Source organism: Bombyx mori, chromosome 24 (assembly GCF_030269925.1).
Source record: "Bombyx mori chromosome 24, ASM3026992v2".
In the NCBI taxonomy this organism is placed as follows: Eukaryota; Metazoa; Arthropoda; class Insecta; order Lepidoptera; family Bombycidae; genus Bombyx; species Bombyx mori.
In genome coordinates, this window is record NC_085130.1 from 12,224,073 (window position 1) to 12,249,278 (window position 25,206).

The 25,206-nt window shown below is 38.6% G+C and overlaps 1 protein-coding gene and 1 non-coding gene across 5 annotated transcripts; one reads left to right on the plus strand and one right to left on the minus strand.

Moving 5' to 3' along the window:
- Positions 1 to 20: 20 nt before the first annotated feature.
- On the minus strand, positions 21 to 3,654 carry LOC134201318 (uncharacterized). Its single transcript, XM_062675842.1, has 3 exons — positions 3,222 to 3,654; positions 1,018 to 1,952; positions 21 to 809 (listed from the first exon to the last, which is right to left on the minus strand). The coding sequence occupies exons 1-3, from the start codon at positions 3,652 to 3,654 to the stop codon at positions 21 to 23; spliced, it is 2,157 nt and encodes a 718-aa protein (XP_062531826.1).
- A 1,000-nt stretch (positions 3,655 to 4,654) lies between these two features.
- Positions 4,655 to 24,620, plus strand: LOC105842738 (uncharacterized). 4 transcript variants are annotated; one of them, XR_009976490.1, is made up of 7 exons: positions 4,655 to 4,791; positions 4,875 to 19,555; positions 21,140 to 21,297; positions 21,726 to 21,806; positions 22,367 to 22,579; positions 23,884 to 24,046; positions 24,465 to 24,620. It is a non-coding gene; the product is annotated as an uncharacterized LOC105842738 (transcript). The 4 variants fall into 4 exon arrangements; XR_009976492.1 differs by having other exon boundaries at positions 4,875 to 21,297; XR_009976493.1 differs by having other exon boundaries at positions 4,875 to 21,297; positions 23,889 to 24,046.
- Positions 24,621 to 25,206: the final 586 nt, after the last annotated feature.

Below are 25,206 nucleotides of genomic sequence, written 5' to 3' on the forward strand. Positions count from 1 at the left end.
AGTGAGCGGAGCTACTCCTGTCACTCGATGTGGCGTGCAGTTGAAAGCGAGCTGTAAAGCTTCCAGCGCCAGTCTTGAGTACTGTAGTTTTTGATCATGGTAAGGGCATTTTTCAATGTGCCCATGACCCTTTCGACCTGTCCGTTTGCTCGGCTTGTTCCTGGCGCAATTGAATGCACGTCAATCCCTATGCGGTCAGTGTAGACTTTGAACTCGCCGAGAAACTCCCGACCGCCATCAACCACCACTTGTACCGGGGTGCCAAACAGGTGAATGACACGCTTGAGTGCCGCGAGTGTACTGCTCGGGCTCTTGTCATTGGAATAGCTCAGTAATATGTATTTCGTGAATGCATCAATAGCAACAATTACGTACTCATCTTGTCCTTCGGAGTTCCTCGTGCCCATTTTTCCTGTGATGTCCATATGAATGACCTGGAACGCTGCCGTGGGTTTCTGGATCGGATGGAGCTGCGCTTGTATAGAACCAGATGGTCCTTTCGAGGTTCTACATATAACACAATTGTCTACAAAACGTCTAACAGCCGAGTTCATCTTGTCAAACCAGTACGTTTCTCGTAGCTTCTGCAGAGTTTTCTCCCATCCTGGGTGCTGCAGTGTCACGTGGAAGGAGTTTATCAAGCTCCACTGGAGAGACTTAGGCACTACAATTGGTTTATGTATGCCGAGTATAGGATCTGTGAGCATTTTCTTAAGTATGCCATCTTCCATGACATAGCCTTCGATGGAATCGCCAGATGTTATACTCTCCATCACTGGGCGTAGCACGTCGTCGCGGTGCTGCTCAATCTGCAGCCATTCCATATCTCGAGTCATAACGTTAACTGACATCTCGCTGCAAGGGTTTCTACTGAAAAAGTGCGTGCTGTAATCGCTCACCTTTCCTATACTCCACCTCGAATTCGTAGTTTTGCAAAAACGCCCACCACCGATGGATTCGCGGAAGCAAGTCCTTTTTGTTTTTGGAGGCCTTGAGAGCATTACAGTCGGTTATTACCTTGAATTTTCGGCCGTAGAGGTAATGCCGAAAATGCTTAATTGCTCTTACGACCGCCAACGTTTCAAGTTCGTAAGAGTGGTAGCGGCTCTCGGCGTCGGTGGTGCGCTGGCTCATGTACGCGACTGGATGTTGGCGACCCGCGAATGTCTGCACTAACACTGCCCCGTAGCCGATGCTGCTGGCGTCCGTGTAGAGTTCGATGGGTGCGTCTTCCTGGAATAGCGTAAGGGTAGGCGCAGTAGACAGATGTTTGACAATATAATCCCTAGCTTCGTCATGCCTTTCGTTCCATTCCCGTGTCGTATCGTTCTTAGTGAGTTCATATAAAGGAGCCATAACTCGCGAGAAGTTGGGAATGAAACGTCTGAAATATCCAGCCAGGCCATTGAATTGTCTAACTTGTTTGACAGTTTTCGGGATTGGTGCCTTCGTTAAAGCCTCCACCTTTCTTGGGCTAGGGCTGACCTGCCCGTCTGCAATTATATTGCCCAAGTACTCGATGGAGCGTTTAAAGAAGGCGGTTTTATCAACGTTAATAGAAAAGCCAGCTTCTTGTAGAGCAATCAATATGCGTTCAATATGGTATAAGCCCTGATCAAAATCTTTACACTTTGAGAGCACATCATCGACATAGACCTGGCTCACTTGGTCTGGTGAGCTCGTGAGGTGAGCGAGAGCCCTATTAATGCAGCGCTGGTAGACTGACACCGCGTTGCAAAGTCCAAATGGCATAGTTAGGTATTCATATAAACCATCGGGAGTTACAAAAGCAGTCTTTTCAATTGATCCCTCCGAAATAGGTATCTGATGAAACCCAGCTGCCATGTCAATTGTGGTGAAATAAATACCCCCGGCCAGTTGGTCTATTTGGTCTGAGATTATCGGTAAGGCATAATGGTCCCTGACGGTATTCCTATTTAACTCTCGGTAGTCTACACACATACGATCTTTGCCGTTTTTCTTTTTAACTATAATTATTGGGCTTGCAAAAGAAGATTTACTTTCCCGAATTATTTTATGCTCAAGCAATTCGTTAACGATATCGCGAACTTTTTCCCGTTCAACTGGACTAAGCCGATAGGGCCTACGCTCCACTGTCTTACTTTCGTCCTTTAATCGAATCTCTAGCTCACCCGTATTAACTCGCGTATGCGGGTAGCCATGAATAAACAAGTATTCGAACTTGTTCAGCAATATTTTTAACTCGCTAATCTGATTGTCATTGGTTAAGTCACAATCTAATTTCCCAAATTTTGGGCTTTGAGATCGCATGTGGTAAATGATCGGTTGATGAACCAGCATTGCACCTCGTGAATTTACAACAACGCTTAGGTTCGTATTTTCTATCAAATTAATGCCTATCAAAATATCAGAGCTCACTTCAATACCGGAAACGACGTGAAACTCTAGTTCTACGCGCAAGTTGTCGATTATGCAAACTGTTGTTAATGTTGAAAGCGAGACAACCGTAAATTGTCCGAGAGCTTTCAAATAGCTAACCCTATCAACGCGTTTTCCCGGCAACTTTGCAGCTACAGATTCACGAATGACTGAACATTCGGCTCCACTATCAAAAATCGCATTAATTTTGAAACCTCCTACAACAACTGGCATCGCATTTATTTTTGACGTCCCCACACAATTGACATTAGAAACAACTGCACGTTCTCGCTTGTAACACGTTTGATAAGTATGACCCAACCTTGAACAAAACGTACATGTCGGTCTACCAACACCTGGAGGAGTAGTTTTACCATCCTGTTGTCGCGGCTGAGGGCCTTCAGGTTTGTCGCGGTATCGGCAATCACGCGTATCGTGACCCGACCTTTTACAGATTTGGCAAAAGCCCGGTGTCTTATCAAAACGTGGGCGCTTTGCGACACTCTGATGCGGTATCGATGCATTGGGATGAGGACGTTTAACACTTTTTATACATAAAGCCACTGCAATAAGTTCTGGGACAGATGTAGCTCGCGCATTTAACAATTCGATTCTCAGGCGCTCATCCCCAATGCAACCGATAACAGCCTCAACCGCGTCATCATTCGACAACTTATCTTTAGTAATACGTCTTCATAAAACCCAAGCTTGTGATAAGAACTGAGCGATGTCTTTAGAATTATCGTAAGTATGTTCTCTAAAACGCACAACATCGCGTGAATATCGGTTTTCCGGTTCAAAAGTCGAAATGAAAACATCACGCAATTCTTGCCACGTGGTGGTGGACACCAGCCAATTGTCAACCCACAACCTTGCGCGACCCTTAAGCAAACTACCAGCCTTCATCCGGACTTCATAATCGCTCAGGTTGTAAGTTTCCACAGCTGTGGTCACATGTTGACACCATTCTCTAACCCCAACATTAGCGTCTGGATCGTATGACGGCAAAAACACGTCATTTATTCTCACTTTTGAAATATCTGATTGCGACGTCATACGATCCGACACGTGCTTCATCATTTGCAACATCTGAGTGAAAAAATCAGCCGGCACCCCATCAACAGAAGTGTTCATATTTTTGTTAACCGAGCCAGAAGGGCGAGCAGATGACGGCGCACCGACCTCCGGAGAATTTTTGGAAAAGGTGGCGTCAGATAAACTGACGCCACCAACTCCATCACAAGGCTCACTCATTGCAAACGAAACACCAAATTATAGTTTAACACTATTTAATTACAACACTTCGCCTAGCACTGATATACACACTTAAAAATAACCTTAAAATAATACAACAGTATGTACTCTCAGAGCGTCTGGTCGCAGCCGAGGCGCAGCACAGAAAGAAAGTCTTTCCGTCTTGATGACATACAAGCCGCCACCCCGAAAAACAAAAACGGTGGCTCCCTCTTGTCAAGTCGGAAATTACTTCAAATTCACAAATTATTAAAACGCAAACTCACTAAATTTTCCAAACTTGATAGTTCGGTGGCTCCCTCTTGTCAAGACGGAAATTACTTCAAATTCACAAATTATTAAAACGCAAACTCACTAAATTTTCCAAACTTGATAGTTAAATCACAAATTAATTTAAACAACTAATTTAGGTCACTAACTAAATCTAAAGTTGAATCTATCCTTACAAACGTAATCACGTGGTATCGTTTCCGCGTATTACAAAATCTGGCAGAGTTCCTTTAAACATTAATCTTAACCAAACATCGTGTTAAACAAGTAGACGTCGCTTAAAAATCAAGAAATGAATTTAGCAAATGATTAAACATTCCTCTGAAGACGAATGGTAAATGCAACGTTATCGTTTGCTGCCCAAGTGACAGCAAACCATAACATTGCATTTTGCTTAAATTAACAATCAGTCTGAAATATTTTTACTACACGTGTGATAATTACAATCAATAATTACGCCGCATGTTAAATTAGGAATTAATCTTGATTGATTAATTAATTTTTCCATATAATTAGAGTGGTGCGTCGACAAATACATTATTGATTTTTCAAAATGTTGTTGCTCGGTGGCCTGGGTCTACTCAAAATGCAACAATATTTAACCATTCTGATTTAGAAGGTATTTTCTTATTTGGGTGTTTAATACAACATTTAGATTTATTTTGGTGTTAATATGACACTACTATAATAAATTATCTAAATATCAACAGATCATTGTGAACATGGTGGACTTGGAAATCGCTGGTTGCTTGGTGATAGTGACTATCCCTGCAAACCCTATCTTTTAACACCATTAATGAACCCCCGTACTCAATCAGAACAATTATATAATGAATCACATATTAAAACAAGAAATACTATAGAAAGGTAAGATTTATTAAGTTAAAGATTTTGTGATACTTTATAGTTTATAGTAAAAACATATAAGTGAAGAATGTAAAATTTCTCAGATGCATTGGTGTTTGGAAAAGAAGATTCCCTGTATTGTCATTAAAAGGCAGATTAAAATTAGAAAACATGCAAGCTGTTTTTATAGCAACCGCAGTGCTGCACAATATCGCAAGGAGTATGAACTTAGAAGATTTGGAACCAGAAATTTCAGTCCCAGATATGATACACGAAAACAATATAATTGTTCATAACAATTTTCCAGAACGTACATCTGAAAGGCAATTACTAATTTGACTATTTCTTATTTACCAAAATGAAAATTACATAGTAGTAGTCATGCACAGGGTATTAATTAAGAATTTGTACTTAAACCTCATTAAGAATTTGTACTTAAACCTAAAAAATATCTAACATACAATTATTGCCTACTTATTCTATTAAATTTAATTCTTGTTTTAATTATAAATTTTCTAATCTAGCATTGTCTACTGGGGAAAGGCGGAGGGGCGTGCCGGACTCCTACCGGCTAAAACCACCCCGGTGTCCACCCACACGTGCGCGCAGGGCCGCGGGAATCAAAATTCTTCCGCAGCCTCACACCAGTGCTGGCCCGGTCTGTCCAGGTCTCGTCTCCTGCACGGGGTAGTGAGGCGTTCAGCTACTCCGTGCATCGCCTCAGAGGCACGCGCTGACACCCGCACGTGCCTCCGTCTCACGTCCATCGAATAGGGGGCGAGGGCTTTCCCAAGTCCCTCGCCCGTGGACCCATTCATGGGGGGCGGAAAAGGCGTTGTCCGACCTTCTCCTGCGCCCGGTGCGCCTTCTGCGGCCGGGGAAGGAAGTCGCAATCTCCCTCTCCCGTTCCGCAGTTTCCTTCTGCGACATCACGTCCTCGCAGAAGGACACCACGGCGTCCCACGACTTTGCGCTGCCGACCATCCTCCGCACTACGGCTGGCAGCGACAGATCGCTTCCTACTTCATTTGTGAGGATACGGCGCTGCTCCTCCCAAGCTACACACTCGGCGAGCGTGTGTTGCGCCGTGTCCTCTCCGCAGTGGACGCAGTGGTGGCACCGAGCGTCCGGCTCCCTGTCTATGCGGCACAGGTACTTGCCGAAGCAACCGTGCCCCGACAGCACCTGTGTCACCCTAAACGATAGGGAGCCGTGCCTTCTCCCGAGCCAGTCGTCGAGTACTGGCTGGATTGCCTCGACGGTAGGGCGAGGCCAGCGGTAGGGCGCAGAAGCCTTTGCCGCCATTCCGCCACCAAGGCCTGACGGAGCTCCTCTCGGCGCAGCGCTATCTGCCGCTGCACCGGCCTCGAGCCCCGTGCCCGCTCTTCCTCGCGCCATCGATATAATGACGCGAGTACTTTCGTCTCTAGGTCCCAGGGCGGGAATCCGGCCAAGACGCAAGCCGCCTCGTAGGAAATCGTGCGGTACCCGCGGACGACTCTGACGGCCATCGCCCTTTGTGGTTTACGCAGAAAGCATTGTCTAGATCTAACTTAAGTTTTGCTACAATATTCTCCTTTTCTGCATTTTCCAAGTAAATTTTATTTTTTTTGCTGTTAAGTATTCTGTGAAGGCATTGTCCCTGAAAATGCTAGCCTTGCACTTTTCGTCTTCTATTTTGTGTTTTCGTTTCGCTGTAAAAGTGTTAAAAATATTACAAGTATGCCAACCTAAAAAACAATGTGTATAGTGCAAGTGCATAACTATTTATAGCTTGGGATAAAAAAAAAACTATTAGTGGCTAAGCTAGATAATTATAGCATACAGCTATGGTTCTTCATTTTGCTACTCTAGAGTCAAACAGCCATGGTTAGTGAACTTTTTAACAAACATGTAGCACATTTTTACCTACAAGCAGTTATACTGTTTCAATGAATGTGAGCTGGTAGGAATCAAGTTCAATAAGCCCTTTACTCTAGTGACTAATGGAGATGATTCAAAAGGGCCTCAATAATACATAATACATACATACCTAATACATACATACATATATACATACCTAAAGTGCCACTCCCACTCGCCCTATTAAAAAAAAAAGGATTTCTGTATTGGGGGAGGTGTCTCGAGAATTTGTACCTCCTTCAATACATCCTCACCAACACTGCCATCACTATCGCCATCACCGTTTCTGTCCCCATTTATTATTCCCACTCCCTCAACATTAATATCTTCACCCATCATCACCAAATTAAAATCTTTCTCAACGGAAGCACTCGGTATAGCGTCTCCACCAAACTCCACAGAGAAACTTTGGCATGTGCTTCCCAAAAGTGAAGCCACTTTATCCAAAATTTAATCTGGTGGAAAACAATCTTTACCACCTCCAGTCTGTAACAAAGAGCATATTTCAAATACGACAATCTGAAGAGAAACAACTTGAATCATGATGTAATGTAATGTTATTAATAAACTATCAACTAATTCACTAATCTTATTAAGCTTGTTTCTCATGTCGGCGCAGCGTTTGGGAGCAGACTTCTTTAGGTTTTCCCATTTTAAACGAAGTTGCGGTGGAGTTCGTGGGAAACTTGTGATCGATGAATTAAAATGATTTACTAGGGTTTGCCAAGTTTCAAAACTTGGACGCAAAGTAAAATAAATTAATATCAATGTAACAAATGTAGATACTTACAGATTCAATTTTATTTTACTATAGCTCTTTAATTAAACACACACTTAGAATAAAATTATAAACAAAATTTTTAAGCGTTTAGGATGGAAATCACCACGACTAAACAATGAAAATTGAAATACGAAACAAACAAAAGAAAGGAAACACTGCTCATTTGCAAACGGACGTTTCGTTTCATAATTTCGACTAGGATAAAAGCAACGGCAAGTCAAATTTAAAAAAAATTCTACATATGTTTTTCCTACTTTTTAATATAAGAAATGAATTTGTTATGGTTTACAATATGATAATTAAATTATAGTCACAATTAAGAATAAAAGAATATGAGTTTTGAACTTTTTTTTTTGAACCTAATGCTATTTCGTATTTGCAGTAGAACGAAACGTATGAAGGGGCTCGGATAGATGAGAGGGAAGAAGCTATCTACTGTTTGTTATAGAGAGATAGGACTTATCCGTGATTGTGAAACGCAAACTAAGGATAGATACGCCCTTACTGAAAATCGGAGATAGCTATCTATCCGTAATCTCAGATAGGTTATTGAAAACGGCCGTAAGAAAAACACGTACTCTTATTTTGTTTCCCTAAAACAGCATAGCTAGCTTGCTAACGTTTTATCGCCGACACAGCAACATACGAAACGACGATAACATTTAGCATGCTAGAAATGGGCAGATGGCACTGTACTACGCCATAGGTTTATGTTTTGCGGTCTCTGAGTTTTCAAACGACAACTTTATAAAATCAGTGTATTAACTTTTAAAAATATCATTTACTTGGCTTTGAAGCACGAACTTGTCTTATATCCTTTCGTATCAGCTATATTATCTGGCGGCCGCCATAATGGAAAAAAAGCCTTGTCTGGCAGAGGTCTATCTTCCCCCTTAATTCTAGAAGATACTTTTTAGAAAAACTGTAATTAAACTGCTTTATTGTTCAAAACCAGTGCATTATGCTATAGGTTTAGAATCACAAAGGACCAAGCTATTATATTTTATACTAATAATAACTGCAAAGGTGTGAAAATAGTAAATTAATTTAAGTCAAATATGCAGATTTAGATTTTGTTCCAATTTTAGGTATTGGGGTAGCAAGGGGGCGTGTAAATAGCCCTCCTGCGGCGGGAGCATATAAAGCGGGGTTGTAGAAAGGCGTGTAAATAGCCGTCCTAAGCGGTATGTGACAAATGTTTGTCACTTATAATTAGCGGAGCGGTAAAACTATATAGCGGTAAACAAAGCTAGTAATCAAACTAAAGATATAAATTAAATACACATAAGCGAGCGGGCGGGCGAATGATTACACGGAAGCAGCAATAAAATGGCAATAAATTAAAAGAACTTGCACTCACCTGTAGACCTTGCCAGTGACTGTGGTGCGGGCTTCGGCGATGGAAGCACGCGGGCGGCGGGAGGGGGCGAAGCTCACGTAGCTTTTCGTAAGCACAAGCACCACATAATATACAAGTGCCGCCATCTAGGCAGCTAGCGGTAAAGCGTGATCGATCGGGTAGAACCACGCTTTGGATAGTCGCGGTAATTAGTAACTGACAAACTCCAAAGGTGGCGCCATCCCAATAATTCACTACGCATCCTATCACTAATCCGCGCGCAACCAGGTATAAATACTGACAGAAATATTTAATAAAACAACTAAGCGATCATATTTGTATTTAATTTGCTTTGACAAACACTATTTCAAAACACAATCCTAAGAATTACACATCATTCTATACAAAAAAATATCAGTAGAACGTTTACAAAAAATCGGCCGCAGTGGTAGATCTTGCGCCGGATGTTGAAAATAGCTCATGTTACAAGCTTAGTTCTGAGAAATATATTGATCAAGTGAGATTGAAATGTATGTTTATATTGATGTTTGGTTCATAATCTCAATTGTGTTAAATATTTACGTCTGAAATTGTAAGATTATAAAGATATTAAGATCCAAATAAAACCTGTGTAAACTAAGAAAAAATAGGTATATTCAAACAATGATCTGTACTGTAGTATTCAATTATTTTTATGAGTTAATAATGTATTTCCTAAAACATATATAAATTTGCAAAAGGCTTGTAAGATATAAAGATGGTGTTTTCATACAACATTTATTAGAAAATGATGAAATAAAACAACAATTATTTACTAAGATGGCACGCAAAAACGGCTGTCTTAACATGGATGCGACTTTTTACCCTCCGACTGGCGAATGACCGGGTCCGGTCGGTTACTGTATTTATATTATTTCTGTTGTTTCAGAATATTATTTATTTGTTCTTAGAAAAAAAAATGTATAAAAAGTTTTTTTTTCAGATTATTAAATCAAAAATCAAATTCAAATTCTCTCTCTAAATCAAATTTACTCTTACAAAAAACGTACATACAACCAGACAAAAAAAACAATTCTTAAGAACTTAAGACGAAAAATTTTAAGACAAAAAATCAGACAAGAAATAAATTCTTGAAATATGTCAACAATGTTTTGATAGTCTTAAAAAAAGTTAACATGTAGGCTACTTATAATTGAGAAGAAATAATAATTAACATAGGTACATAAAATTATTTGGCCTTACCCTATTATTATATTAATTGTGAAGTTTCACAAAACATGTGAATACGCACACAGGTTTGTCGCACCCTACGCAATACGTTACCGTGCGCTTGCTGCACACTTTACATGGGTGGCGATGGCGATGTGTGCTGTTTAATAAAGTTAGCCGCGGATATTCGGCGGGGTGATGGCGGCTCACCTCGAAAATGGTATCTTGTATCCTGGCAGAAAAGACATATGGCTGCATTTTCATTGAATGCCTACGCAAAAGGGATTCTACCAGGTTTTTTCTAAAGCCCCTGTGGTCCAAGACCTCCGTGGCGGTCTGTTTATGTATGATATAGGCATTCAACACAGAAACATTAAGTAACCTTTTAAACAATTTCTTATACCAAATTTGTGTCCTCTTGCGTTCAATTGGGAATGCAGCCAACATCTGATCTTTTTTATCCACGCCACCCATGCAGATGTTGTAGTCACGTATCAAAATAAGTTTTGTTACTCCGTTTTTAGTGGAGACGGCATTGCCATGGTACGTTGAGATCGTCGCTACGCGGTTCTGATCTCTCCATATTATGCAATCGACATCTCCACTGGTATAGCCTACTACTTGCCCGGGATTCATCTGAGATTTTTTCAGATTGTTCAGTTCCGTCGGGACATACTTGCGGCTTGTCCGCAACGTACCGACACAATCAAACCCAATCGACTTGAATTTTCGGGCAAGTGCTGGGGAATTGTAGAAGTTATCCATCCACAACGTGTACCCTTTGTGTTCTAAACCTTTGATAAGGTTAAGAACCAACGCCGGTGTACTCGCTGTGAATGGATCAGCCTCTGAGACTGTAGGCGAAGCCTTATGGGCATGGATTTTAAATCGCCATAAATACCCCTCTGCGACTCACATATTTCGTAAGTTTTTATGCCCACTGCTGCAGCTTTGTTTGGAATAAATTGGTTGATGTTCAACCAACCTTTCCACTGCAGCAGCGATTCATCTAAAGCAATGTTCTGCTTCATTATATATAATTCCGTGAACTTGGAATTCAAATGGCTAATCACAGGCTCCACTTTAAAAAGCTTTGCCTGTGAGGGATCCAGGTTGAGGTTTCTCAAGTTCTCGGAATTATTAAAATGTAAGCACCTGCTGAGTAACTGGAACCTCCTAAGCGACATATATACTTTGAAACCTGGAGTGGAGAAGATGTTTTGTTCCGTATTCCAGTACTCTTCAACCCGGTTCTTTATGACGATTCCCATCGCCAGTAATATTCCGAAGAACACCAATAACTCGTCTACATTGGTATCTTTCCATTCTGTAATCCTACTGGAGGCCTGTAATTCCCCGCCGTCCAACATTTCAGCAGCTAATTGTTGGGCATATCTATTTGTTTCCTGCACAATAAATTCCATGAACTCCTGGTCCCAAATTAGTCTAAAAATCTCGTAAAGGTCACTTACAGTGACAGTGGGACCAGAGTTTTCCTTAAAAGATTCATGCCTTTCTGTTGGCGGTATAGGAGAGTCAGGGAAAGTTCCCCAGTCAAATTCAAAAAAATGACTAGGCTTCATACCGGTATCACGCGCTGGTGATGTAGGTGCTGAAATGATGGAAGGCGAGGAAGATGTCACAAGAGGTTACTTGCCGCCGCCGTGTCAATCTCAATCTCCTCGTCGTCCGGAGTGTCCATCAGTATTCCAGCTGCCCGGGGGATGATCATGGGAACGATTTCGTCGTTATCATTCTGGCTCTCATCATCGCTGTCATCGTCGTCACTTCCTAATTGAATATAATAGTACGGTTAGGTCTTGAGAAAAGTAAGCTTGTGCTTGTGATTACAAAAAACTTTGCGTAAGATGTTATCAATAGTTAATTTGAAATCGCCCTATGCCCTATACTAATTATTTAGTAATTTAGTGCCAACATGCACAAAAATTTACATCGCAAATTTACATTTATTAAATTCTTACCATAGTGCAACAAGTAGCAAATTTCAGAGTCTCGTAGCGGTCGACGTAGCAATGAAATAGAATCTCTGTTCCTGTGTAGTACAATAGTATACATTTAGAATCAACACCTTCCTCTCCCATCATCTCATTCTTCTACATTGAAATATGAAAAATACCACTTACGTAGTATCATGTTCTTGGTCTGGGCAAAGCGATCGACGCACACGTTTATGTGACGGCGAAGGACTACGGTACAGAAATCTGTATATTATATCTAGAAGATGGCGTGCTCGTACCACTGCCGCCACATTCAACGTACCTGAAACATCATACGTTATAAGTATTATAAAATCAACTATCACGATATTAATAATAAATTATTATGATAAAAAAATATACATTGCCGGTAATGGCGGAATCGCAGGTGAAGACAAAATTACTGGAATGTCCTCTCCGTCAGGTTCATAATTTCGGCTGAAAACAATAATGTATTGTAATATTGACAGTTAGCTAAATGATGATGGTGATAAAGTTGGCAAATAAATCAAAAATAAATTGGGTGAGGATTGATACTTACGGGTTCCATGAACGCTTATTTCGCTCCGTCAATGTCTGCTCTATCGGTTCCCCAGCGGGCAAATCCTCAATTGCAATAAGGTTAAATCTGTAAATACAATCACATTTATAAGACAATGAAGATCGCGTCATGGAGGAGAGGCTTTTCTAGCAGTGGATTCAGGCTAATTATGATGATGAAATAAATGCACATTTACTCATGAGATGCAGTGTCACTACATAAATATAAAAAAACTGGCCAAATGCAAGTCGGCCTCGCACACGAAGGGTTCCGTACGATTATTATTAATATCGAGCAAAAAATAACAAAATATCACCTATGTTGTATGCGAGCCCCCCTTAAATAATTATTTTATTTTGTTTTTAATATTGCAGCCACAGAAATACATGATCTGTGAAAAATTCAACTCTCTAGCTATCACAGTTCTTGAGATACAGCCTAGTGACAGACAGACAGCGAAGTCTTAGTAATAGGGTCCCGTTTTTTTCCCTTTGGGTACGGAACCCTAACAAGTATTTAAAATTGAATTTCCATTAAAAACAAAATACTAACGCGCAACTTGCCGACGGCCTCTGTTCAACAGAAGACCGCGGGCACCCCCTTCCTTTACCTCGTACCCTTCCTTTTCGTGAACCACCACGTGTTGGAACACTCGAACGACCTCCGCGAGTGCGCACGCCTGTTGCTCTTTGCACTGCCTCCCCTCACCCGCAAACTTCTCTCACTATTAAAATCCAATCAAAAGCGCAACACATGCAGTTAACTGGGTGCAGGAAAAAGACATTCAAATTAGTTTTAAATAAAGCGCAAGTGCAAAAGAATAAAAAAAGAAAGAAATAAAAAAAAAGTTTTTCAAAATTATTTGTCAAAGCAAACCAAACACCATATCGAGGGGTGAAAGGCTATTTGGTTTAAGCGACATTTTTGCAACTTTACACGAGAGCCATTTAAAGTTTAAAATTTTGGAAAAAATATCATAACAAAAAAACTTCTTCAGCAATTTGAATGGAGTAAACTTAATTGAAATTCAATTAAAAACATCAAGTTGTTGATGCTAATACCGAATAAAACGGACCTTTAATTACAAAGATAAACGTCGCTTAATACAAATTGCCTTAAGCCCTTATTTTTCAGAGTATGGAATAAAGATTTAAGTGACTTCATAACCACAATTGGCTACAGGGAAAAAAAATAAGCGACGCTGCAATATATTTTCAGAGTAAGCCAAAAAGCATGAAGTGACTTAGCCCAAAATTAATAGTAGCAAGCTATTTATCTCAACTACCAATTTAGATTAAAATGACTGACAGGCGAATTTACTTATGTGACATATAATATTAAAAATTTACCGTTCGATGTTACATTTTTTTACGTCTAATACTATCAGTGGCTGTTAAAACAACCTAAATATATCGCAATCACTGAAAATCTCAGGTGCTTATATTGAATAAATAAAGAAATACACAAAACACAACAACAGTTAAAGTATTTATTTAGAAAAATAATTAAGTAGATCAGTCTCAATGTGGGAACATCAATTATATTTATTTATTTTTTAGTCTTAATCAACAACATCAGTTAAACTATTAATATTTTGTATAATAATCAAGTAAAATCAGTCTGACCGTAGGAAAATCATCTATAATTATAATAATATAATAAATAATTATAGTTGATTTTCCTACATTCAGACTGATTTTACTTGATTAATATACAACACATTAATTAACAACATCAGTTAAAGTATTCAGATTTCGTATAATAATCAAGTAAAATCAATCTGAGTGTAGGAAAATCAACTATAATTAATTCATTATACATGATTTTCCTACATTCAGACTGATTTTACTTGATTATTATCACATCAGTTAAAGTATTAATACGTATTAGTATTTTGTACATTATAAAGTATTATTACTTTTACTGATGTGATGTTAATCAAGTAAATTCAGTCTGAATGTAGGAAAATCAACTATAATTAGGTATTATTTATTCAGTATTACTTGAGATCGGCTGTCATAAAACTTACTAAGAGTATAATTAATCACAACCAATATTGTTTAATTATAACTTAAACTAATAAAAACAAAATAAAAAATATCAAATCAATAAACAAAACTTGTAATTATAAAATACAGCCAATGCTTGATAATAATCATAATGCAATGAGAAAGAACGTATTTAATAATCATTTTCTTCGACTGTATCTTCTACATCAGTATCCAGTAGAACATCTTTGGAATTGCAGTGTTGTAGATTTATGTATTCTTTATGAAATATCTTGGGTATAACCCCAGTGTCACACAATTTCTTTAGGTCCATGTATTTGGCTTTGGTAATCGGCAAACTTGAATTATATCTACGATTGATAGCTCTAGGTTTCGCAATAATTTGTATAATCTCTTCGGATGCATTATCTTTCATTGAAAATTTTACTTTCATTTGATTTGGATGAGATTTTTTAAATGTTGCTGTACGGATTTTACTAATTTTACCTACAAGGTTACCCTTAAAATATTTTTCAGACATATCATCAAAATTTAAGAAATCCTCGTGTGTCAGATTTTCATTATAAGGTGCTGGTTCTTTTCTTGCTAGCTGGCTTATTGTAGCCCATTGCGAAGGGGCCCATACAGTAATATTTCTTACGGATTGTTCGATTGTAGAGTGTATGCTGTCTACCGACATTTCCGTGTGGCCAGGGAGAAGGTAATTCATTTGAATTGCTTGTAAATTGTTCGATTGCAACAAAGCATTATGTATTGTTGCAAGGACTATTTTATTTTTGTTTTGTCCAGGGCAAGAAATCTGAATACAAGATCAAAGATGAGAATCCACATTCTCTATGTATTTCTGTATAATAGTAGCAATTTCATTTGCGCCCCTCTTTGCTTCAGATTCTCCCCAGATAAAACAAAAACCATTCCTTGTGATGCGATGTATTATGTATTATAGGTACTACTAGTTAACGGTAAATAGTAGTACCTATAATACAATACATTAAAACGTACTTAAGAAACATAGTTCATAAATAAACTGTGCAAATCGTTTCGTTCATAAATAAATTTAGATAACTGAAACAGTAATTTGCATGTTGGACATGGGTAATTTTATTGTCATAAACAAACGTAGTGTACCTACTATAATTAAAATGCATCTAAAGATACGAGTATTAAATAATTATAATAATATAAGTACTTACAACAATATCCATAATCATTATCACGTTATATATATAGCACATAAATGGAGAAAGATAACTTAAGATTGCCATTATTCTCTTAAAATAATGAGTTAACTACCTACTTAATAGAAGAAGTAACATAATCAAAGACTAATAAAAATAATAAAAACAAATAACTTTATTACATTTCATCTCAATTGAAAATTTTACGTAAATAATGAAATTAAAGTACTTACGATTCGATTTCAAAGACAGACGTTTTACGTAAACACTGGCGGCGACTGCGCGTCACGTCACTCCTCGATGCACTCTGGAGTTCAACTGAAGCGCCTGCGCGCGGCAGTCCGGTTGAAAGATCACGATTTTTAACTCCCGGGAGATGTAATAAATATGGTATCATGCGACATGAATGAAATGTATCATATTAAAATTTAATGATTGAAAGACCGACCCGTATTTTTATTTATACCGAAAAAATGTTTCATATTGCATTACTTCATTTTATTGTCTGTATTAAGCGACATGCATTTAATAAAATAATAGGACCAAAATGTTTTAACGGCTAAGCAAAATATCTGAAACAAAAGAACTACTTGATTTAAGTAGCACCCTGCATGGAAAATAGATGCAGCTGAAAGAGCTTAAGCGACACTCCATGTATTTGGGTGACGGACAAATGGTTTAAGAGACATCACACCATGTAATTGGTAGAAGTCAAAATGATTTAAGTTACTGCTTAATAAAAAATTGAAACAGGAAACACGCTTTAACTCTTATTGGATTATTTTTCTGAGAAAAGGTAACTGGTTTATGTCTCGTCTCTTAATATCATTGTATGGTTTAAGTACATTACTAAAAAATAATTCAAAATCAACGTTGGATAATACACTGCCACTTTGGAAACAACCCAAAAATAGTATTGTTTCAAACGCCAAAAAAGTGCTCTGATTTTAATAAGTCCGGCATCATTCGACGGAGAAAAATTCGCTGATTCCGTATATGTATATAACTCAATATCACCCTAGAAGTCGCTTAAACCAAATAGCCTTTCACCCCTCGATATAAAAGTAGATCCAATAGTCTTATCCATATTATGATAGCGAGCGAACAAAATGGCCGCGTTGCCCGAAATAACCTAACTGTCATCGTCCCGGTCCGGTCAGTGGAGGGACGCGTGTTATTTTATTCTATATTTCTCTAATTAATGAAAGATTTCAATAAATTTACAATTTGGAAAAGGTTAATAGTTAAGTAATTATTTCATTGTTTCCATAAATTACACAAATCTACCAATATTTGGTGCTAAATGAATGGTTTGTTTGGCCGACATGAGCGTGTGCTAAGCCTGAGTAGGTGTTAGATACATAGACCTATATAGTAGGGACACGACATATTGTTCTATACGTACAATTGCTTATATAAATAGCACCCATTTTGAAGGCACACACATAAACATATATCTATCTCGTTCTTACTCAGCACTTTAACTCGCAGGAAAACAATATAACAGTATTTCAGTGCGTACATAAAATGAAACATGAATATACGTAAATGTCTCCGTCTCCGTCTAATGAGGCCGAAAATCCGCCATGTTTAGCGCGCCAAATGTCATTGTCACGTCAGTTCGGCCGTCTGTTTTGGGTTGTACATTATTTATTGACTTTGATATCGATTTAATATGATTGATTATATAAAATTTCATAATTTATCATGCTTAAAACATACAAAAATAATAATTAAAACGTATTTTATAGAATCTCAAGAAAGTCGATGCCCTAAAACTATTATCTATATGTATTTAAATTCATTATGGAGCCCTCATCCGAAAAATCCATTTTTCGGTCGGAATCTATTTAAATAAAATAGTTTTATTCCGCAGTGAGTAAAACACTATTGTAAATTTGTTAAATATTTAATAATTAAGTGATTTTAGAGAGGAAGTCACAAGGAATGACGTTTGTAATTAATGAATAAATGTTCTGTAGGTGTTTTTTTTTTTTTTTTTTTTTTTCACGCGGTCCCTTGATAAGTTTAAAATTTGAATCACTCTCAAGCGAAAGTGATTCAAATGGTGCGGCGCACCTTCCTTGGGGTGCGCTGCGGTAGTATGTTACGGACTTTAGAGTCAGCAAAACAATTAAAATAGATTGTTATAGTCTAAGAAAAACACGCACTCAAAATACGATAACATTTAGCATGCTAGAAATGGGCTGATGGCTTTGAACTACGCCATATCTTTATGTTTTGCGACAAACGACAACTTTATAAAATCAGCGTAGCAACTTTGAAAAATCATCATATCGTTTACTTGGCAAATTCGAAGGACGAACTTGTCTTAGATTTCACCCATCTAAATCATATCATATTTGCACATAACAATATACCTACTTACTTCCCATTAAAGTATAAATTCTACAAATAAATAATACTCAACAATATTTAAAATAAAATGAGCCAAGATCGTTTATCGATAAAACCTGATAACATTGAAATCTTTTGTACAGCACTAAAGCCGCCATGTTTTGTGGCCAGATGACGTCACAGTGGCACGAAATTTTGGTTGACGTTTCATTTCCATAGGTTTCCTACTTCATTGGTTAGATATCAATGTTTTACCACGAAAAGCGTGTCACAACACGTACAAAAACAAAGAAATATGCTTATTACATCCACCTTTATATATACCTTTATATATACTTTATAGATACCTTTCCATCGCTTTTTCAAAACTTTATCTCGTTATACTGTCGTCAACCACTTAAAACACTTGAAAATAGACGCACAAACACTTCCAACTACTCCGCGTTAGCAAGTCCGGAACAATGAGTTTTTTTTTCTTAAAAACATATGTAAGTTTACCTAAGAAAGCGTCTATATTCTGTCTTTGTTTAACGTTCTAGCAGTTGTATGCGTTAGAACAGTGCAGAACGTGTTTTAAAGTGCGCTTTTCGAATGAAAACAGCGGCATCAAATTACTGACCGTTCCGGTCGTCTGCCAGCTGAGTAGCTGAGCGTTTATTTTATCATGACCGGAGCGGGAGGCTGCCACCATGGCACATTTTTTCCGATGGCGTCTACCATAGGAAGGGCTATTTCACACATCTAAATCAAAGTATCTTTGCACATAACAATATACTGACGTCCTATTAAAGTATAAATTCTACAAATAATTAATACTCAATAATATTTAAAATAAAATGAGCCAAGAACGTTTAAAAACCTAATAACATTAAAATATTCTGGGCAGCTCTAAAACCGCCATGTTTAGTGGCCAGATGGCGTCGCAGTGGCACGCATTTTTTGTTGACGTTTCATTTCCATAGGTTATATAATTCAGTGGTAACAACACATGTTTTTTTGTAATCAAATATCTTTTATCTAAAAGACTTGTTTTTGCCCCCGTTCGTTGAAAACAGAACATGTATAAACTCTTTAGACGGCACCTTTGTGAGAAACTATTCGAACCTCGACGAAGGTTAAATTCGAATTTAAATTCAAATAACAAAAAAAACAATTATAGCGTCGTCTTTTTTTCACTTCTTATTTTAGCATCGCGTTCGTTATTAAATTTATTAATTTTTAGTTTTATTTTATATTTATTATATACCTACCTACTTAAAGCAACGACATAGGTCTTAAATAATAAGTGTATTTATTATGGACCTATGTATGTGCTGTGCATTTTAATATTAATATAAAAACAACTAATAATAATATTATGTAACGCCTACATCATTGTTCCTGCTTCATTAATTTAAATATATAAATATGTGCCGCAATAATCAAGAGTTCCTCGAAGTAATCTTCGCCGGAGTACGAGCTGGAGACCCGGGTGAGTGAAAAGTTGTTATTTTGTTTTGGCTTTCACGGAATATTCCAAATATTGTTTAGTTATACTCCCTTTATTACTACAATTTCATATAGGCTTCGCTTTATTTAGAATACATAAATTTCATTATCCGGTAAACTTCGAAAGATCGTTCTGCTTCTGCCCCATTTCTGCCCTCGCTCATTTAATGCAGTCCGCCATTTTGTGCGTCGCCTCGCGTCGCATTGTTTTGTCAGGGCGGAAGTGAAGCAATCTATAAGATGGTCATGAAACTAGTCTTTACGTCTTGAATTATTCTAAAAGTGAATAGTCTGACTGCATTTTATTATTTATTACTTTTAATATAAATGATGGGCATGAGGATTGACTCTAAATAAATATATATTTTAATCCTACTTCAATAGTTTGTTTATATTTTAACGTCTATGTTTATATAACTGTAATATAATAAAATATCCTAACAGTTTCACGAGTGAAGTGTAGAAATCAAAGCAGCAACATATTCACAATAAGGTGTTAGCTTTATTTATTTAAATTATATTAAACTGGGCGGTCTTATCCCTCTGGCCGCGACGACTTTAAACTGTCTGGGATTCTTGAAAGCTATTTACCGTAAAACGAGTTTGAGTATTTGCTTACGCCACGCGATCTTTACAAAACACAGCTGAACGCAACCTGACTAAATATGACGTGATTCGAGGTTAAAGTAAACGAGATAACAATAAATTAATATAATACATAATCTTATAAAAATGAATTGATGTTCGTTAGTCTCGCTAAAACTCGAGAACGGCTGGACCGATTTGGCTAATTTGGTCTTGAATTATTTGCGGAAGTCCACAGAAGGTTTAAAAGGTAGATAAATATGAAAATGCTCAGAATTAAATAAAAATAACAATTTTGTTTTTCCTTTGATGTGTCCCCCATCGGACGGATTCCTTCTGTTTGTTTTAAGCTTATTTTATACAAAAGCTTAAGTCTTTTATTTATCGATTGAGGCACTACGAAGTCTGCCTGGTCAGCTAGTAATATAATAATAATTATTATTATTGTAATAATATAATACAGCATATAATAAAGCATTATGATCGGGGTTCAGTTTATTGGGGTGGCGTATTTAATGACATCTCTGGAATACGGATCGTTTAAACCTCTGGGTCTACGGAGGGACTCCGGTTCCCTCTTTATTTTGTACCGTATGTTCCATGGGGAGTGCTCTGAGGAACCGCACCTCCCGCCATCGGAGCAGAGTTCATCCATATTATCCGGAACCGCTGCGTGCATCGAGAGTGCGTTTCCAGAGCTCTTTTTTGCCACGTACCATCCGGCTATCGAATGAGCTCCCCTCTATGGTGTTTCCCGAGCGCTATGACATGTTCTTCTTCAAACGACGCTTGTGGAGAGTATTAAGTGGTAGGCAGCGGCTTGGCTCTGCTCCTGGCATTGCTCAAGTCCATGGGCGACGGTAACCACTCACCATCAGGTAGGCCGTATGCTCGTGTGCCTACAAGGGCAATAAAAAAAATACGTGTTAATGCCGCGAGGGCGAATACCTATACTGCTCCCACAGACGTGTGATGGTTCTAGGCGTCCCTGGTATACGGCCAGAAGGATGAGCCCCACGGGGCGCGTGCCCGGGTGGCCTTGACCGGGTGACCTTGGCTGAGCACTTCCGAGACGAGGAGGGCCAGGACTTACTGTTGTTTATTGACAACATCTTCAGATTTACGCAAGCCGGTTCCGAGGTACGTAAGTGTGATATAAATGTTGATGCGCTTTTTGTTGCCTCGACATGTATCTATATATCTGTGTAACAGAATCTTTGAATGTCCTATAAACCATTTGTGGACCGTGTTAAGAGTCCATGGTCTTGCTGTTCCTACCACCTGTCTTTATCTTCGACATTCTCAAAAGCTTCACGCGTAGAGAAGCCGATATGCTATCAATTTTGATCAGCGACTAGGTGATCGACCACATGGTCTTTTCCCGTCGACATGACCCACCACCGTCAGCTTTACGTAAATACAACTTGAATTATTTTAAGTTAATCATGAGCGTTGAGACGTAAGTCCAAAATTTCACCGATTTTCACGACAATAACAGTTCGCTAGACGAGAATTAAGTTAGAGCGCGAGAAAAACTGGACCACTCATAAATAATTGTAATTAATTAGGTTCGGACGCGAAGCAGTTATCAGTTTGAAGGGCGAGGTGGCCGTTTTACTGTAAAGCTAAGCCTTAGGAGTAATCTCAAGGTTAGTGGTGGCATTTATGTTGTGCTATTGTGTTATTATGGTAAGGGCTCCGGCAAGCACTTACCACAAGCAGAAGGCTCGTTCAGGGCACAAAAAATAATCAATGACCTAGAAGAACAGTTTTCTGCCGACTAGATGAGAAGCCTCCGAAATACTGTCATGGCTGTCTTAATTAATAATGCGATGGTTTGAAGGGTGGGGCAGTCGTTGTAACTATACTTGAGACCTTACACTTATATCTCAAGGTGAGTGGCGCATTTACGTTGTATATGTCTATGGGCTCCAGTAACCACTTAACACCAGGTGGGCTGTGAGCTCGTCCACACATCTAATCTATAAAAAAAAGTAAGTTATCTGTCTTTTTGTAACCGCTTTCCTAGCAAGAAACTGATATAGTTCTTGAGTTGGAGAATGGATTTTTTTAATAGGTGGGCTATGCCTCGCAGGTTTATGTTGTAGTGGAAGTGACGTCATACTTCGCTAAATGAACCGAACTATGGATTATCTTCGTCCTAGACTGTCTCTTTTGCTAATGTATTCCATTTGTAATAATTTCTTAGGCCGTATACGTCCCGGCAGACGACCTCACAGACCCGGCTCCGGCTACGACCTTCGCTCACTTAGACGCGACCACGGTCCTCTCGCCCGCCATCGCGGAGCTGGGTGTATATCCGGCGGTGGACCCCCTGGATTCGACCTCGAGAGTGATGGATCCTAACATCATCGGGGCTGAGCATTACGGCATCGCCAGGGGCGTGCAGAAAATACTGCAGGTTTCTTTGTTTTTATTGTTCATCATAGCACAGACTAACTAACTATGAATAAGATCTATAATTGGGATCGTGGCGCATAAAATGAAAACTATTCCGCTTGTGCAGTTTTATTGTTTTCTTCCGAAATTTTCTCTATTATTAGAATTAAAAATTAACTGACTTTCTTGCGCCTTGCCCATTCAAACCGAGATATTCAATTTCATTTTATTTTATATAATCTATATATTAATACGTGAAGCAAAAACTTTGTAACCCTTTTTACGAAAATTGCGCTGACGAAGGAGTATGAAATTTTCTACACCTATAGAGAGTATAGAGAAGAAGTGCACAATGCTAATATTTTTTTTAAATAATGCATAAGAGATACATTAAATCAATAAAGAAAACATTACACACACTACATACAATGCATTTGACGCACACACGCATGCGTACTATAAATTGTCAAACTTTTGTTCTTGACGTCTGTGGTCAAATTGAGAATAGATTAAATATTGTTTGTCTTTATTAATATTTTTTTATAGTGTAGTCTTGGCGAAATTTGTGATTATAGAAGTATAAAATACAATCATAATAGTGTACAAACTTACAATTCCAATTAATTATAGTCGAATTTCGACTACTTGGGACACTAGTTTTAAATAATTTCATATCATTTTACATAATTTCTCATCATTACATATCATTTGACATCGTCTCATAATTTCATATCATTAAATTGAATCGGCCTCGCTATCTTCCTTTCTCCCTCTTTCACTGTTTTTGCATGTATATTGAGGAATATTCGAGAACTGCTGGTCGGATCTCGATAGAATGGACTCGAATAAGAAGCACCGGCTGTCCAATATAAAAAAAAATCTTCAAAATCGATTCACCTACAAAAAAATCTGAGGTAGAAAAGACCAAAATAGAACAGTCGAATTCAGAATCTCCCATTTTTCTTTGAAGTCAATTAAAAAGTTAAATGTTTTACAAAGGTAATGATGATAACGAAAATTAAATGATGTCTTTTGCAGCAGATCCTCAGATATCTTATGCTGACCAAATTGAAGATGGGAGATGTTTTCTATGACCAGCTTTTTTTTTAAATCTACATCATAAATACAAGGAAACGTTTGTACCTTTATGCGTTCCTAAGTCCTTCCTCCGATCGTGGAGAATCTCGGAACAGCCGTCGCTGTCCCTTAAGGGTAGAGGCCGCTCTCCCTGTCGTACCATCCAAGTACGTCAGGGGGCGCGCGAATAGTGTAACGAAAAGAACATAGATTATACACTTAATATATGTCAAGAAATCATTTGTACAGAGCAGAGCATCACCGGCTTTTGTATTTCTAACAAGTGGTCCCTAGACAGGATTACAAATCGCTACAGGACATTATCCTAGGCATGGAAGAGCTGTCCGAAGATGACCAGCCAGAGATAGCCAGAGCCAGGAAGATACAGAGGTTCCCTTCGCAGCCGATCCAGGTGAGCTTTAGTCTATGCAGCATTAGACGTGGGCGGATGGATGCTTGCACTGCTGACGTTGAGTTCAGCCGAGTCTCTGCTATTGTCGCGACTATTGTCGCGCGGTAGTTTCGACAAGTAAAAATGAATGAATGAAATGAATAGAAAATCGTACTAAAAAAATTTTTGTGATGATATTTGATACTGGTCAATGATAAAACGAAGTTATAAAGTTATTATATCGTCCGAATGTCGAGTTTAATGGTCTACCGCGGCAGGCGATGCAGGCCTTTTCTATTTTTCGACGATTCCGGATCCACGCCACGATTTTTCTCTCCACACTATTACTAACCTTTTTGCTCCTTTATTATTTACACGAAGATGACTCGAACGTCGTTGTGTTAGATCACAGATTTGAACTAACCGTTTTGTCTTTTAGATTTTAGGCGCGAGATGGATCACATTCCGGAAGCTGCCTTCTACATGGTGGGCACCATAGAGGACGTGATCGCCAAGTTGTCACAGGAACTCTCCAAAAGCGTGTAGAGTCGAACTGTTTTATAAGTTATTTTATTCGAATAAAGATGTTGGTTTTGGTTTTGTTTCATTTGTAGCTTAGAACGAGTATTTTCTTATCTCTTTCTGAGGGTAGCCAGGCACACGCACCGGCCATCGTCGAGCGCTTCCGAAGATTGCTGAAGCATCGGCGCGTCTTAAATTCAATTTTTTTTTTTTTTTTAAATTAAATAGTGGCGAATCATGACACATCAAGCTTAAACTACTGTTTTACCGCCACCACAAACGCCACGGCATGTACGGCCGAGCGCGCCCAATAAATGCGCATACATACGAATGGATTTTGTAAAGGAGTCAATAGTCAAGTATCAAGTATCCAAGCAGTAATGCGTTTCGGTTTGAAGGGTGGGGCAGCCGTTGTGACTATACTGAGACCTTAGAACTATATCTCAAGGTGTGTGGCGCATTTACGTTGTAGATGTCTATGGGCTCCAGTAACCACTTAACACCAGGTGGGCTGTGAGCTCGTCCACACATCTAAGCAATAAAAAAAAATAAAAAAAAAATCCAATAGAGGCCAACTCGGGTCGAGTGGCTACCTCGCTCCGAGGCCGCACAAGTGGAGATGCTGCCTCGCCTCGAGGCAAATTCGTTGCCGCGAGCCG

Bases quoted from the DNA above. Each gene is read 5' to 3' on its own strand.
- LOC134201318 (XM_062675842.1), bottom strand. From the start codon at position 3,654: ATGAGTGAGCCTTGTGATGGAGTTGGTGGCGTCAGTTTATCTGACGCC. The intron at 1,953-3,221 runs GTGATGTTTTCA...GTATGTGTGTAG, and splicing joins CACCACGTGGCAAGAATTGC to ACTACCGAGAGTTAAATAGG. The intron at 810-1,017 runs GTAATAACCGAC...GAATGGCTGCAG, and splicing joins TCTACGGCCGAAAATTCAAG to ATTGAGCAGCACCGCGACGA.